The sequence below is a fragment of the Pipistrellus hanaki genome (genome assembly GCF_964339955.1).
Source record: "Pipistrellus hanaki genome assembly, chromosome: 8".
NCBI classification, from domain to species: domain Eukaryota; kingdom Metazoa; phylum Chordata; class Mammalia; order Chiroptera; family Vespertilionidae; genus Pipistrellus; species Pipistrellus hanaki.
In genome coordinates this window covers 41,795,057-41,813,191 of record NC_140510.1, presented here as the reverse complement: position 1 = coordinate 41,813,191, position 18,135 = coordinate 41,795,057, and the positions used below count along the sequence as shown (strand labels likewise).

Sequence of the window (18,135 nt, the reverse complement as noted above, 5' to 3'; positions counted from 1 at the left end):
GAAGTAACGTTAGTGTGAAGTATCTAGAAACCCCACTTGTCCACGGTTTTTAGGTTACATGACACAATAACAGAAGAGAAGGAATGACACCCTGTGCAGGCTGGGGCATAGTTCTCCTAAGGAATCTTGTCTCGTATTTATTCTAAGTAACTTAGTGATTTCAAGACCGGTGCTTTTCATGCAAGAACTGACGGGATAAAATTAGAGGTGTGATGGGAAATGCTGTGCCTGGTGTAAACCACTAGGCATTTTGGTATTGTTTGGTTCAACAGGTTTTGGGTTGTGGTTGTTTTCTTTCATTGATTAGTTCTGTGAAATGCGTATGTCCAGAGGTTTTGTTTTGTTTTGTTTTGTTTTTTTAGAAGTGATGATTATTCATTGTGACTCTGGCTATGTGTTGCCTCCAATACTCAGGGTACCACTCAAAGCAGGGTAAATGGTGAATACAGGTGCAATGACAGGGATGGGCTCCCTTTATTTGTGGAAATGATTGATGCTAGTTTGGATATTGGTCAGCAAAACCTCTTGAAATGGGAAGGAGTTTGGGTGGTGCTTTTTGTGGTTTGCTTTTTTCTTCCTGGCTATTGTTCAGGAGAGTAGTTTATGGCACAAATAGGAGGAAGCTGGACCCAAACAAAAAGAATCCTGGGTACCACACCTGCTACATGGAGCCCTTATTAAAATTACAGGTCAAGCACACAAGGCCCATACGGAGTAATTAGTCAGTAATTATCTAGCTAATGAGTGAAGAGTTGAAGTCCAAAGAAGAAGGATTTGAGGTTAAGATTTCCATTTATGTGAAAATGAAGCAAATTACATAACTTTTGATTAAGCTTTATATTTCTTATTTGTAAATCACACATCAAAAACTTATATTCTGGTAAGGACTAAATTACAGAAGGGTTTTGTGAAGGTAATGTCATGTTTAACTATTGCTTGCATAAAGAATTTTTCTGTTTTTATATATTTATTTCATTATTCTAGCTATCATTTTAAGTCAAATTCAATATCTGAATAAAAGGGGCTTTCACAGGCCTCACTTAGAATGCACTAGAAGAAGTGAAATTCACATGCAGGACATGATCTCTTGCCACCTGTACAATTTCAAGTATATCCTAACCTGTGAGCTTCCATCCTTGCAACATTTTATGTTTAAACACCTTTGAATGCTCTCAACATATGCGTTAGCCACTTTCTCTTTTTAGTTTCAAATTTTGATTTAGTCATATGGTCTTACTTCCATGGGATGAAACCATCAAGTACATTGGCTATTGCTGAATGTATTTTAGTCCACTAGTTAATATAGGAAAAAATCAGAGTTTAGGCATAAATAATCCACTCTCGAGGGCTGGGAGTAATTAAAACCCTGTCCTTGGGGGAGAAGTACTCTGAGCCCCTTCTTTCCCATCAATATATTTAAAACAATAGGAGAAAATCTTAAAATTGGAGTTGGGCTCAGGAAGAGGGACCAACAGGCCCCAGGACCTGCCACTGCCCACCAGCCTCCATGAGAGAGTGGGTGGTAGAACCAGGCACCTGGGAACTGAGTCTTGTGTCTCACAGCCTCCTGTGGGAGAAGCTCTGAGAGGGTAGTTGATCTATCCTCCCGTAACTTTATCAGAGAGGACCAATACAGGCCTAAAGCACACTGGAAAGAAAAACAACATTATTTTGCTCAACTCCTACCTAGGGAAGAAATATCCTAATACACCCCAGCCCTAGATCTCATTATGACAGGATCCGGACCATAAATGAGCCATTCAGAGCCTGACCCATGATCCTATCCTTACCACCATAGCCTGTCTCTCATAAGCTTATAGTGGGGGTATTAGCATAAAAAGGACATTCTTGATTTCTGGGAGTCTGGTCCGATTATTTTTACTAACCAGTGTCAACACTGGTCAGTTGTGAGAAGACATGTATAAACCCTACCCACCCTGACTATCTGTCCGCAATGCGCACTCACTCACCAAGGCCAGGTAAGCAAGGCCTCACCTCTACAACATTGAAAGAAGGAGCCTTTAACGCTGCAGAGAAAGTTTTCATTTCTAGGGATATTTTTCCATTGGTCTGTATCTCTTGACCCAGGTGGGATTATGATTTCCACGAATTTGCTCAATCGTTGCTATTTATACACGAGCCTTATTCTGGTTATACTCCGTGCTGACAGGGGAATCCCCGTTTGTCTGGCCCACAGATATCCCTGTTGTGTACACAGTATTTCTGACTGAATTGACTCAGACTGATGCTGGCTGAGGATAACCACCTCTGTGGTGGCAGCCAACTGCCGAACTGACTGTATCAGCATCAGACAAAAGCTTGATTAAGTTAGGGCCCTGCCCAGGGAAATTTCTGTTTTTAAAAGGCTGAAATTAGGTCAGAGCATTTGGCTTTAAACTAGAATATCAGAGGATGTTGATTGGGTGGGGGGAGGATGGTGATGGTCCCTGGTTGGATGTATGGTGTTGAATGGAATATTCCTTCCTGTCTGCTTTAGATGCCAGAGTGAGGCTCCCAGGCCACCAGCCTCTCACGCTCCGAGGTCTTCCAGAAGCTGCACGGGTCTAAGTGCTAATTATGGGCTATAACTCTGGCTCTGGTCCATTGCTAGTTTTGTGCTAATATGTTTCAGGGCTCCTCTCTGGTTTCTCTGAAATTCCAGAAGTGGTTGGGTATCTATGGGTTGGGTTCCTCATTTGAAAAGCTAGAGAGTTTGGGGAGTAGGAGTAGATCCTGGAGAAACAGACCTGGAGAAATAGCTCTCTGAGAGTGACCAGGAGCCGAGGTGGACAGCCAGCGTTAGGAGGCCTTTGGGGTTCCAGTGACGGTGCCAGTTATGGAATTTTTAAAAATTTTTATTCCACAGATTCAGTGGCACCTAAGACCATAGGTCAAAAGGTCTCAGGCTTGCTGATGAGTACAGACGTTATATGCATAACAAGCTCTCCTTTGTATCTCTCTAGCAGAGGCAACAATACATTCTTCCTGGTTGAGCTCTTAAATGGCCTCTGGCCAGATTTTCCTTGTCAAGGGGTCTGACTGACTAGGGTCACAGAACATTTAGTTCTGGAAAGATTCTGGCCTTTCCCTAACACACTTGTTTTGGTGGGCTGGACGGGAACAGCTTGGAAATTGTTGTCATATTCAGAGAAAAAAGGGACCCGACTAGTGAGCCATGAGGTTGCCATAGCGAAGCTCAAGTGGGCACACTTAAAGACCAAGGCAGCTTTTCTTCCTGTTCCTGGAACCCCTTTGTTGCCTTACCAGCCATAATGGCTCTCCCTGATGAGGCGCTGTCCCCTACAGAGACTTATTGTCCTGCATCTTCTCAAGGCATTGGGACACCCACCTGTCTTTGGGCTCATTCTTGTAAGGGAATTTGAGACTGGATGCTAAGACTGTCATAGGACACTTTTTTTTTTTTTTTTTTTTTTTTTTTTTTAAGGTTTAGTCAAGTTGATACTTCCAGTCTTTTATTTTTTAAAATATATTTTATTGATTTTTCACAGCGAGGAAGGGAGAGGGATAGAGAGTTAGAAACATCGATGAGAGAGATACATCAACCAGCTGCCTCCTGCACACCCCCATCGGGGATGTGCCCGCAACCAATGTATATGCCCTTGACCGGAATCGAACCTGGGACTCTTCAGTCCACAGACCGACACTCTATCCACTGAGGCAAACCAGTTTCGGCTGTCATAGGACACTTTTATCCAGATTTATTCTCCTCAGTATAGGAGGATCACACATACTCAGATCCTGGATAGAAGACATTTGCCAAGACCTCAGGTCCTGATTACTTCAATGAGCCATCATTGGGATACAAGTTTACCAGATTTTGAGGGGAGTTCAGTTCTCAAAAGTGATCTTTCTTTGTGAGGATAGATGGGACCTGTCCCTTGAACTTTTGCTGCTGCTCGTTGATTTACAAGGCTGTTTTTCTAGTTTTTGAATTCAGAAGAATGCCTAGATTAAAATTCTTAAAATTTATTTTTTTAAAAAGACAAAATGGCAGTGCATACTTGTGTTTTTGAGAAAGTTATTTATAATTTTCTTCTGCAAGATGACATATTGGCTGAAATTGCCAGAGTGAGAGAGTTGAGACCAGAATGAAGTGGATATACTGAGGCCAAAATGGGCTGACTTGGGAATAGAAACAGCTGCAGTCAGACTCCAGGTCTGAGGACAAAGGAGGCAAAGTCAAGTAAGGCAAGCCAGATAGATGGTATGCCAGGAAGAATTAAAGAGTAGGAGTCAGCTAATCAAAGTTCAACAGGAAATAAGCAGCTGAAGTGGAAAATAATCCCAAAGCAGAAAACCAAGTGGGTTGAAAGCAAGGGGAACAGGCAGCTGCAAAATTCCAGGTGGATTGATGCCTTTTTGGTCATTCTGACCTCTATTCCCAAGCCTTCAGTGTGTGAGCGTTCCAATTCTGGGTTTTAGTAATACGTACATGGCGCATTGCATTCAAGTAGTAGAGAACCATTAACCAGAAAGCAACAGAATCTCTTGACACCTTTTCAGTTCCTCTTCATGGATTTAGCAGTTTAATTTCTTCCAGGGGGAAGACATTATGCATGTGGTAGCATATATAACCCTATGTATATAACTCATAAAATATTTTACTCAAAGGTAAACAAGGCAAGCCATTCCTGATGTTATATTTTTCATGAAATAATTTATTTTGGGAATCTTTCCATATGAGTACAGACACATCTCATTCTTCAGGTTTACTAAATAGTGTCTCATGATAGCAACCTACTGGATTTACAATATTAGCTCCTTAGGGTGGGCACTTTGATTGATTCCAGTCTTTGAAATGAAAAGCCTGCTGTGACTAACATCTTTGCAAACATGACTTCTCAACTTCAGCAAGAATATCACTGGGAATTTTTATTTGGTGGTGGGCGGGGGGGGGGGGGGGGGGGGGGTTGGGAGAGCAAAGAGTACAAGTAACTATTGCCAAACAGTCTTTCCAATAAAAATGCAGTATTCACACTCTCGCCTGAACTGTGTGAAGGTGCCCATTGCTTTCATATCCCAGTGGGTCAAGGTTCGTATCCACTGGGAAGAGTCTCATTTATGTCTTTAGAGCTTTTACTGCTAAAGCTATTGTTTTCATCTTATCCATATCTTTCAGAATCTCATTAGTTTCAATCACCTTTCCTCATATTTTTCTGCTTCCTAAAAGACAATGATAATTTTTTGTGTCTTCCATAAAAAAAGCAATGCATCTCATATCATTTGAGTCCTAAACCCCTGGGAGGGGGCAGGAGGAGGGGAGGGAAGACGATAGAGAGCTCTAAGGGAAAAGGCTCTGCATCAGAGAACTTGGTTGTGAGTCATCACAGAATGTGGGGAAGATGAAATACAAGCCATAATATATCTATGAAGTGCACTCAAGTAGCCCTGACAAACAAAAATGTCAATATAAATTGGTCTCTTCTCTAAAGCATGTGTAATTTTTACATTCTCAACAATATAGATTTAATTCAGTGATTACATTACCTGTTTCCTTCACTTAAGTATGCAGTACATTCTAGTCCCAAGTTAACTTGTTTATCAGCATTGTCATTACTTTGTTTATTACAATTATCTGAATTTCATTGGTGCGATAGGCATGATGCATTGTTCATGCTGATGGAAAGCTTAATTGTTTCAAAATTGTTTGAAAATCAAATGAGAAGTGATTTTACCTTTTATTTTCTACTAGAAGCCCAGTGCATGAAAATGAAAATTCATGCACTGGAGGGGGTGTCCCTCAGCCTGGCCTGCCCCCTCTCACAGTCCAGGAGCCCTTAGGGGCAGGAGGTGACCTGGTGACCAGGGGAAGGCGATGCCCCATCACACCTCTGTTGCTGCCACTGCCAGCAGTGCAAGCCTTGGCTGGCCATAGTTATCTGAGTCTCGGGTGGCCTTAGGCAGCTGGGCAGCTGCCATCTGAGGCTTGCCTACACCTTGGGCCAACCCTGGGCAGCTGGGGAGCTGAGGGCAGGTCTGGCTGCACTGTGCACCTGTGGTCCCCCCGGCTGGGCTGAAAGGATTGGGGATTCAGGGAGGGCTCAGGGGACTGGGTGCCACCATCTTGTAGCTATGGGTGCCGCCATCTTTGTGACAGCGTGATGTTCATTTGCATATTCCCTCTTTATTAGATAGGATTCCATGTTAGATTGAAATTGGCATTTGGGACATTATCCTTACTCTGTGGATCCATTATGCTATATTTCCCCCTTCATTATTCCTAATTTATATTATCTTGCTCTATGGCTTAAACCCTTATAAGCTACCCTAAATCTTTTAGTAAGTAAGGAGAATACATGAATATATACTCTCTAGTATAGAGTAGAACATTTCATAACACTTTTTGGCAAAGTAAATCTAGCATCTGTTTCTCATCACTAGGATCAAATCCAGCTTCTCAGGAAGCACAGAGGTTGATTATTTGTATGTTGTTGTTTCATTCCCTAAGGAGAAAAATGAAATTGAGGAGGCTGTGACTGCCCTAGACAGTCACTTCCTACATGTGCAGAATCTGTCTCCATTACTGGCAGGCTGTTCTATGGGAATCAAACCGAAAGACAGAAGAAAGAGGAGTGGGCGGAGGGAGGAAAAACATTGGCTTCTGACTTGCCCTTTCTTTGCTCTTCATCATTAGCTCTCAGAAGATGCAGCTACAGCTGCTGGTAGAAAATGTAATCCACACAGCCTCTTCCTTGGGAACAGAGGCAAAGCACTGGCTCACTGATTGGGTGGCCCTGTCATTCATCCTCCGACTCAGGATGCTTTTGAAAAGAAAAGAGAACGACATTTTCTTAATAATTCGTTTTCAACAATTTCAGCATCTACCCAAACTTTCCCCAAAACCCATGACTTCTAATCACACCACTTAAAGATGAGATTGGACATGCTGGGAACAAGAGGAAAGAGTGGGGGGAAAAAGAAATTTGCTATCTCTGAGGGAACTGGGAGCAATAGGATAAGGTGGATGTCCCAGTGCATTTCTTTGTGTGTGTTTTTGAAATTTACTTATTGATTAATGTATTCCATATGTGTCCCTATCCCCCGTTACTCCCCTAACCCTCACACTCATGCCCTCAATCTCCTTGTTGTCTGTGTCCATTGGTTAGGCTTATATGCATGCATACAAGTCCTTCGGTTGATCTCTCCCCTTCACCCCCACCTTCCCCTACCTTCCCTCTGAGGTTTGACAGTCTGATCAATGCTTCTCTGTCTCTGGATCTGTTTTTATTCATCAGTTTATGTTGGTCATTATATTCCACAAATGAGTGAGATCATGTGATGTTTATCTTTCTCTGACTGGCTTATTTCATTTAGCACCAGTGCATTTCTTTGATTTCAAACTTTAGAACTCTTGTACCATAGGATCTCTGTGGCAGAATGGTAGTACTTGGTAAGGTTATTGCTAAACAGGTACCCAGAGAATGAGGAAACTCTAGAGCTAAGGAAAAGAAGGTGCTCAGCCAAAACCAGTTTGGCTCAGTGGATAGAGCATCAGCCTGCAGACTGAAGGGTCCCGGGTTCGATTCTAGTCAAGGGCATGTACCTTGGTTGCGGGCATATCCCCAGTAGGAGGTGTGCAGGAGGCAGCTGATTGATGTTTCTCTATCATCGATGTTTCTAACTCTCTATCACTCTTTCTTCTTATCTGTAAAAAATCAATAAAATATATATTTTAAAATTAAAAAAAGAAGGTGCTCAAAGGGGTGAAAAGGATGTGGATCTTTGGGGGAAGTGATGTTTTATGTCTCATACTTAGGATATCAAACAAAAAAACAACAACAGTGAAAGAAAATGTAACGATGCTTTATTAAGGTGGTTGGATGATGCTGGGCTATCATTCCAAGGAACCTTTCTGTCTGGCAGGCTGCATTAGATTCATTTCAGGTGGCCTCAGCCCAACATATTCTGAAACTATCTTCTTGGGTTGGGCTGTTTGCTCCTAGGTTTTTAATATTACCACCTAGAGATTTCTAATACCGTATTTTCCGGCGTATAAGACGACCCCCTAATTTTACAGTTAAAACATAGGTTTAGGCCTATATTCCCTGTATAAGACTACCCCCCACATCCGAGGCAACACCAGTTCATTTTTTTAATTAAATTTTTAATGAATGACCCCCAATTTTCGGTTGACTTTTTTTCGTTTCAAAAGTCATCTTATATGCCGGAAAATATGGTAGGTAGTCAAGAGCTAGTATACTAGTAATTCAGCTGCACTGAGGGGACTTGCTTTCCCTACAATTCAGCACCAAGGTTTTGACCTGAGGCTCCTATCACCTTTGTCTTTTGAGAGGCCCTAGGTTTCATGCACTGCAGGTTGGACACTGTGCCATCTTGTCAGCCATCCCGAGGCTGATACACATTGTTGAAGTTCTGATACACATCTTAAGCTAACCCAGAGCCAGACTAAGTGCTAGAAGTTTGTGGTTTGCCTTACGTGACAGCTGGTTCAGAACTCTATCTTGTTGCATATTTAGGGCATGGTTTGCGGATCTATGAGCTTAGTTCCACTGCTCAGAAGCTAGGCAACAATGAAGGTTAAGAGAAATTCAACAGTCCCACTGCAGATTAGGAAGATGCTCAGGGAAGTCAGCTTACTGTGTATGGTCCCCAAGAGCTCCAGGAAGAGTTTCAGTTATCGATTTTATTAAACAGAAATTGAGATCAGGTCTTGCATCTCAGGGGAGCCAGTGGCACGAAGGACTTCAGGGTTGAAGGCAAGTTGTAGAATCCGGTTGCGTGACAAAACCCTCATGCATTCTACTGGGAAGTGACAAAGGGTACTTTTTCTTCCACTTGTTGAGCCCTGATGTGGTCACTGGCCAGGAATTTTTGGTTAAGGATTTGACAGACCGTGTTCACCAAAAATACAATTCTAGGAAGATCCTGGCTCTTTTACAACTTGTTCATTTTGTTAGGGTAATAAAGGACGATTCAGAAATTTTAGAGGCCAGTTTTACAAAGGAGAAGTTTGAAGAACATCTGGAGAAATTGGAGCCATTAGTGGTTTACAATGTTGGGTTAGATCACTTTCCCAAACTTAGTAGGAGGGCACGCAATCCTGTGTGGTCTAAGAAGATTCAAATTGAACTATTTAAGCCAGAGAGCTTTACTTTTGTGTTCCTCGTAGCCTCCCTATCATCTCTGTCACTGTCATGGTGGCATTTGTTAGTGAGCCAGGAGACCTTCATTGGGATCCTATCCTCAGTGCTATATGTTCCTTCCTGGTATTTCAACTGCCAATGCGTTTTTCTTTATTCACTGTTCATAGCAAATGTATACTCAGATACAGATAGTGAGACTTTGTTATCTGACACTGCATATGGACCTCTAATCCTATTGTGTATATTGACTGGATTCTGAAGCTTAGTTCCCTAGACTGCTCCCTTCCTCAAGAAGAAAGACATTGTTACCAGGTTATTAGAAAATCTGGCACTCTGAAGAATCCAGGCCCACTAGCATTGGAGATGATTTTAATTTCAGTTAATGTTGCTCTTAAAACTTAAACATTTTCAGAGATGACCAAAACGACTTGGTTCTTATTTGCGTACAAGTCTGTCTCCTGTTGTCCTTAAATTCAGTGATTATATTTTATTAATTTTTTCTAGCACTGCTAACGGGCATAGTACTTGGCACTTAAGTATATTCTGCAAACGATTGCCAAATAAATTAATGCCCAATCTCTCTCTCAAGAATAAATTAATGCCAAAAGTAAGCACCATGGTTAAACGTTTTTCCCTACACGACATATTAACTGGCAAGAAGAATCTTTTAAGGAAAATTGGAGCTCACTTTTTAAAACATATATGTTATTAAAATGTTAAAATATAGAATTAAAAGTAAGTGCTGATGAATATGTGTGTGTGTGTGAGATTGTGTGTGTGTGTGTGTATAATCAGCCAAACAAGAAGTTGTTTACAACTTCTTTCTGCAAGAGAGCACTTTTCAATAATGTGTCTAAGGGTTCTGAGGGGGGTTAGGAAGGATAGAGTTGCGCAATCAGGAAATCCGAAGCCACCAAAAAAACACAGGATGTCCACACAGAGAGTAGGTCAATCCTAGGTCAGGCACACAGATTAGGAGCCTTAGCCAACTTCGGTTGAACTCTGGGCAGACCATAATTGCAGACAATGTAAAAACAAGAGCTAAGTATCAACAGTCATTTTAGTCAGAAAGAGCAAAACAATCTTAGGGGCAAGAAAATGATTTGGAAAAAAAAAAAAAAAAAGTGACTAGCCACACCAGAGTAAAGAGATGTTAATACAAAAAGAATCTAAGCGTATACATTATTATGTAGTAATTAAAATGAAATCTGAGCCAGTTTTGGAGACTAGAGATTGTATACTCACAGGAGTATAATGTTATTTGCTACTAGATGTTAAATATGTTCAGCTAATTGCCTGTCATTCAGTCCTTCCGCTTTATAAATAGTCTACCCATGGGATTTCAAATTATCAGGTAATAATTTGTGACATTTTAATTATACTTACAATAAAAGAAACATCAGATTTTTCTAAATATGACTGGAATCTTGAAATCTAAAGAAATTTATGCTCTGCCCTATTTATTATTATAAAGCCATTTATTTATGCTGCAAGCTATATCTCAGGACAAAAAATAATGGAATTTGGGATTAGGGAGGATGAAGAAGATTAATGAAAAGTTTAAAGTTTTACAGTATGGTTGATTTTTTTTTCCACTGGAGATTTTGGACTGTCACTCATGTGCAGTTGTTATGGTTGTTTATCCCTAGCAAATTAGAGAGGAATTGTTAGAAGGGAAGCCAATAGAAGGAAGCAATGTGAAAGCAGCAAGAAAAAAATCTAAAAGTATGATGATGAGATACAAATAAATAAATCAGAAAAAATGTAAAAAGCAGAACTCTTTCAAAAATATTTAAGCATGTCTCAGTATTGCAGTTGATTGTAATTAAATATTATCGTTCCTTTGATTTATTATTAAAAATTATATTCAGCATATTCTCTATAAATTCTAGGAAGTATGGCAGACATTTTAACTTAAAGACGGTAAACATAAAAATGCAGTGCTTAAAATAGTAACAGCTAGCATATATTGAGTGCGTATTACTTTTTCTGGATGCTTTGTATTTATTAACTCATGCCATGCTCACACTATTCTAGGAAGTAAGTACTCTTACTGTTCCCATTTTTTATAATGGAGGAAATTAGCCATAGAGAGGTTAAGTGCCTTGTTCAAGGTCACAGTTAAAGAGTTTTCAACTCCAGATTGAAATCCAGGTGATCCAATAAATACTTGGTTATGGAGCTAGATATTTTCCAATATTTATTACAAAATATTTCAAACATATGGAATTGCAAACAACACTGCACAAGGAACATCCAAACACCACCTGAGTCTTCAAATGTCATTTTATAATGTTTACTTTATTATTCATATATATATATATATATATTTAATATACAGATGTCATGTCATAGAATTGTACCCTTGAAACCTACATAATTTATTAACCAATGTCACCCCAATAAATTTAACAGAAAATACAACTTTGAACACTGTGTACATGAATGGAATTGAGGTGTACCTATTGGGTATGTTCATATTGCTCAAATTACTAAGGTAAAGTTTATATATTTTAAATTAGAGAACAAGTGCCAGATATGTTTTTGAAAAATATGTACCAATTTATATTACCAAAAAAGTTTATATTAAAGTATTTATTTTCTCACATCCTAGCCATCACTTTGCTTCATAAACTAGGACCTTCATTTTAAATAATTATAAAGCCATTTATTTATGCTTTCTTTTATAAATTTTATTGTGTAGGTTTTTCATTTTAAATTTCGTTTAGCATTTAAATCATTCAGCCATCCAAAATTCCTTTGGCTATTAGAAGTGTCTGGAACGAAGGATAATGGGAACTTCCTGACTCTGAAACTCCTAATATATTTCATGAACAATGCAATACAAAACAATAACAACAATTAAAAAGACACAAAACCCACACAACAGCAAAACTAGAAGTCAGAGAATGCCCAAACTTCAAAATGCCTGTGAAGAAAAAGTAAAATTCAACCCAATGCACTCTCTCTCATGCTCCAAAGGCTTTACAGAGAATGTGGTCTAAATTTAAGTTGAAATGACTGAAAGAGAACACTCCCACTAATGGTGAAAATACTTGGGAGAAAAACATTTCCTACTAACTTCTTTGTATCAATTATTGAATAGCCCCTACTTTGCCACTCTGTTTTGAAATAAACTACTAAGTATATTCTATATAATGCCAATGCTTCAACTTATGCTTAATGACAGTAACATATCAGCCTGTGAGAAATGAAATCATTGATAAATTTAAACTCAGCTCTCAATTATCCTTAATCTGGGCATCCACAGAAGAAAATAGAAGGACAGAGAGAGAAGGGGAGGACTAAGTCAAAGCCAAGATCACAGCCAATATCATATGGCAGAAGCAGTCCAGTGAGCATCAATGATACTTCAGCTCCAACCACCAAAAATATTTCACTGGGCACATCCGAGTTAGCATATATTTCCACCACTCAACCAACTTTCATGATGGAGAAGTCATGAAACTCATCAATATCTGTTTCCTTATTTATAAATGGTGATCACAAGGATGACATGAGAGAACATGAGATAATAGAAACATGTAGTCCAGTGCCTCACAAATGGTAGTCACTCAGTAAGTGTGACCAAAATTATAATTGCTTTAATTATTACAAATAAACTATTAGCTCATTTTCAAATGCTTGAAAATTGTTATAAGGAGAATACTTTTCGGTCATAATGCCTCTCTTTTTCTCATATTGATGCTGGTTGTGTTACTTTGAACTGATATCCAAGATACATGGCTTGCACTTTAATCAATATAAAATATTAGTGCAACTAGAACTTGTTAGAGTCCAAACTTAATTTGATACAATTCTTGCCAAAAGCGCACTTTAGCTTTCGATTTTTTAGAAAGGCAGTCTAATGGACAGATTAACTATTAATCTTTCTATATTTTTCAGGTTTTAGTGTGCTGTATTAAGATCACTCCCCAGAAAGCATAGTGCCTGGACCATATTTTATAAATTCCCCTCAGAAATGCTTTTACCTAAGCGTGACTTAATTATTAATAATTTATAATCTTTTCTTAGTCATCTAGAAGTCAGATGCAAGTTGGTTCCATTTGATAAGTACTTGCATTTCTTTGACATCCTATAGAAGTCAGTGCTCACTATCCATTCATTTACATAGTCAACCACCCACAATATTTCCATTCAGCATCAAAATTATCACTAAGGAGCCTGGCCTGTATGGCTCAGTAGTTGAGTGTTGACCCAAGATCCAGGAGGTCAGGGTTCAATACCAGGTCAAAGCTTTCTCAGATTGTGAGCTTGATTCTCATTAGAGGGCGTGCAGGAGACAGCCAATGGATGGTTCTTATCATTGATGTTTCTATCTCTCTTTCCCTCTTTCTTCTTTAAAATCAATAAGAACATTTTAAAAATTAAAAAAATATCACTAAGGAAGTCTTCTGGGATAACTGAATTGTGAGAGATAGTTAGCATGGACAGAGTCAGTCCTGTCCTGCAGGCTTTCTGTATATGGCCTGTTTAACCCTTATGACCTTGTGCAATACATGAGGGATTCTGCTTTACATGTGAAGAAACATGACTCAGGCAATGTTATAATGCTTTGAAAAGAGAATGTTTTACTTTAGTCTTTTCTACTTCAACTAATGTAGTCTCTATTCTTTTAAATAGTCTATTGATGCTGTGATTTGAGTCTAATCAATATTCCGATTCTATCTGAAGACCCTTCAGTTTACAGCAGAATAGAGAAGATCTGCTTATATAGATCAAGGTTATGTAGCTATTTTGGCAGATACAGGGTAGAATTGATTTACATTGCAGTTACTATTAACTAAAATCCCTTGGCAGTTTTCTCTGTTACAGAAAAGTATCTTCACTGTACTCGTGCAGATGGGAATTTTTGGTTCAACTTTCATAACCAAACATATATTCCCATTATATTTTATTTTATTAGATTTGGCCCATCATTCTAAGATATAAAAATCTTATTACAATTAAAATTCACATTTACTTCCCATTTATTTGGTGCCAATGTACTAGGCATTGTCACTTATATTATTTTATTCTTATTTAACCCAAAGAAAATCACCAATTTTATGACTGAAGGTTCAAGAATATTGAGTAATTTGACTGAGATCTCTCAGAACATTAATAACAGAATTTAGCTTTTGAATGCATGTCTATATAATTTCAAAGTTCATGATTTCATTTGTATATTATTTATACTAACCTGTAATCATAAGTCATTAAGAAATCTTTTTATTTATACTCAAGGAACACCATGTAAGTAGTTCAATTTTGAAAGCACATTTAATATATTAAAGAAATAAGATTTCAAATGTAAGAACAAACTTCAGTATCTGTAGCCTGTTTATAAATTGTGTTGTTGCTGTAGATGTGTTTGTATGCACATATGGCATATATAAATGATTCTTAACCAACTTTTAATGTGTAGGTTTTTTGCATGATATTGAGCAAGGTACTTGGAAAATAAGCAAATTTTAAAATGAACAATTGTTAGTTTTTTAAAGCATTAACCTGGAAAGAAAGACCCAAGTAGATACATGCCATTATGCATACTCCATATTTATCTCTTTAAAATGGTTTCACACCCCATCCTTATAACATGCCTTGAGGGAAGTAGACATAAGGTAAGAAGCTGTTGCTATTGTGAAAATGTTTCTCTCTAGTCACAAGTGACTGTACCAAGGGGAAATAAATTCATAGGCTGGGCTAGACCAATGAAGAGTATCTTTTTACAGTTTTTGAGATATAGGCATATGGGAGAAATTAAACTGAAAATCAAATAAAATTGAAGCTGGGATGGCATTGTATAATGTATATTTTGAGAAGTAAGCAAAGGCAGCCATTCTTTAGATAGAATGAAAATAAAAGCCCAGAAGACAGTGATCCCATGAGAGGCATAGGAGTCATCTCAGTACTTGATTTTCCATTTTTATGTCCCAGGACACAAAAATGTACTGTGTGTTCTTTCCTTGGATGTCTATGAGATTACCATTTATATACTTAAATGTCTGCCTCACACCATTTATTTAAGCTAGCGTTTAGAGTCTGATTTTTACAATGACTCCTATTCATTAATATTAACTAACATCTTTTCTTTCTTAATATATAAGTAATGAACTAAACCCATGGTTGGCAAACTGCAGCTTGTGAGCCACATGCGGCTCTTTGGCCCCTTGAGTGTGGCTCTTCCACAAAATACCACAGCCTGGGCGAGTCTATTTTGAAGAAGTGGCGTTAGAAGTTTAAGTTTAAAAAATTTGACTCTCAAAGAAATTTCAATCATTGTACTGTTGATATTTGGCTCTGTTGACTAATGAGTTTGCCGACCACTGAACTAAACTATTAAACAACTCAGTTTCATTAAACTGTGGAATTCTTGTGCAGAATATTATGTGTGTACATATGTGTGTGCTTTCTGTTTTCGGAAAACATTATTGAAGGAATTCAGCCAAGGCCAGCACTATAAGAGACAACATACATACATACAAAATGTCACAATTATCAAGTACATTTCTTATTCCTTATTGAAGTAATAAAATTACAAAGAAGGTTAAGGGGAATGAATAAAGAATAATCAGTCGGTTGTCACTGAATAGGATCACTTGAGTAGGTTTTGACAAGAATTAGACTGGAGAAAATCAGCAAAGGAACATATTTTTATGTGAGAGGAAGTAACAAGGCTTATGAATGGGGAATTGATACATAAAATTACATACATTTCATGAAGACAAATTTGAGTGGCCTGTAGGATGATTTGAAATAAAGACTAGAATGGAGGGAAACCTATGAAGACTACAATATCAAATAAGATATAGATGACTTATATCTTTGTAGCTATGTAAACAATTGATCATATTTAAATACATAATGAAAAATAATTGAAAGAACATTATTTTCTTTAGAGAAATTGATGACAAATATAAATCTCATGAGTAAAATTCAAGATAATTAGTTTATATTTGTACTTTTTTACATAATGAGTAGAAAGTTAAAGATTGATTATAGCCATGGAGAAAAATAATAAATTTTGTTTTGACTTGTTAAGTTTCTCTCCTTGGTGGGTTTGCCACATAAATTATAAAAGAAAAATAGTATTTTGGGAAATGTACTCAGTAAGTATCCATGTATAGTAATTAAAGCTGTGCTTGCCTATGCATTCACCAAAAGGAATGACATAACAAAAGGGAAAGGCATAACTTTAAGGGATATCAGAGTTAAAATTTGGAAGGAAAAACTGTGTCAAATGGAGTATTCAGAATCATAAGGATGGATAATGCTGCCATGAACATAGGATTGCATATAACTTTGCAAACAAATGTTTTCAATTTTTTTTATGTAGATATAACCAAAAACAAACAAACAAACAAACAAAAAACACCTCAAAGACACACTCAACAGTATGGTGGTTATCAGAGAAAAAAATGGGAGTGGAGGGGTAGAGAAGGGTTGAGGGGGTTGAATGTGTGGTGATGGAAGGAAATTTGACTTTACACAACACAGTATTCAGATTATGTATCATAGAATTGTACACTTGAAACCTACATAATTCCGTTAACTAATGTCACCCCAATAAATTTAATTTTAAGAAAAACAAGAGAAGAGTAGGGTTCAGAGGCAATGAAGACTGCCTTTAGGAAAGGAAAGCCTAGTCAATAGTTAAATGCAGATGAGAGTGAAATAGCTGGATTCCCCACCTCCCACCTCCAAATCTCCAGCAGCTTTAGAACTCATTAAAAGCTGAAAGGAAAAGCAATATTTCAGTAAGAGGAAAAGGATTCAGTGGAGAGGTAAAGAAAACAGAATGAGTTACACATGAAATTACAAATTAAGCCCAATATTAAGTATAACAGGACCTAATTTAACAGCTCAGTTTTCTACAAAACTCAGGACTTTTCTTTGAATACATGCAGTTATCTGTTACCTTTTATTTATGTTTTTCCTAAAGTTTTTAATTTAAAATTTTTCTTTCTACAGTGTATCTAAATTCAATAGGGAGCTAAAAAATACATTTCTTGCAGGTGCAAAATTGAAAATGGCTTCTCCAGAACCTAAGGGCCTTGTCCTCTTCACGAGGGAGTCTCTGGAACTTATGGAACAGCGTATTGCTAAAAAACACAACGAGGAACAAGAGGAAGATTTAAAGCCAAACATGGACTTGGAAGTTGGAAAAGAGCTTCCACTTGTTTATGGAAATCTTCCTAAAGGAATGGTGTCAGAGCCCTTGGAAGACGTGGACCCATACTACCAGAATAAAAATGTAAGGATCAGTGGAACTTACTGTGACCACATTTGTTTTTCAGTCGTGAAAAAAAAAATGTAATTGAGATAAGACATAAAAAGAGAATGAAGAACAAATTAGAAAGTAATTTTAAATTATATAAAACTACATAAGACATCCCACACATATTTGAGAATTTTATAAAAAGTCACTGTTTGCCTGGTTGGCTAGTTTGTTTGGGATTACTTTACTTTGTAATAGGCTATACTGTTATACTTTTTAAAAAAATATATTTTATTGATTTTACATAGAGAGGAATTGAGAGGGATAGAGAGTTAGAAACGTCAATGAGAGAGAAACATTGACCAGCTGCCTCTTGCACACCCCCCACCGGGGATGTGCCCACAACCAGCGTACATGCTCTTGACCGGAATCGAACCCGGGACCTTTCAGTCCACAGGCCGACGCTCTATCCACTGAGCCAAACTGGTCTCAGCAATACTGTTATACTTTTTAAAAAAAATTTTCCCCCCACCTGTGAACATGACATGTCTTTACATTTATTTAGATCTTCTTTATTTCAACAATGTTTTGCAGTTTCCAGTGTACATGTGTTTGCTTTTATTAAATGTATTCCTAAGTATTATATCCTTTATGGTGATATTCTACTAGTGCATGGAACTAGAAGCCTGATGCATGACATTTGTGCGCGGGGAGGAGGATGTGTCCCTCAGCCCAGCCTGCGCACTCTTGCAGTTCAGGACCCCTCAGTGGATGTCTACTTGTCGGCTT

The 18,135-nt window shown here is 38.0% G+C and overlaps 1 protein-coding gene across 1 annotated transcript in view; it reads left to right on the top strand.

Moving 5' to 3' along the window:
* The window catches only part of SCN7A (sodium voltage-gated channel alpha subunit 7), a 73,157-nt gene that overhangs the window by 561 nt on the left and 54,461 nt on the right, over positions 1-18,135 (top strand). Inside the window, exon 2 of the mRNA XM_084891587.1 lies at positions 17,144-17,382. Within this exon, the coding sequence (XP_084747713.1) occupies positions 17,144-17,382 (239 nt within the window). The remainder of the gene's footprint in view (positions 1-17,143; positions 17,383-18,135) is intronic.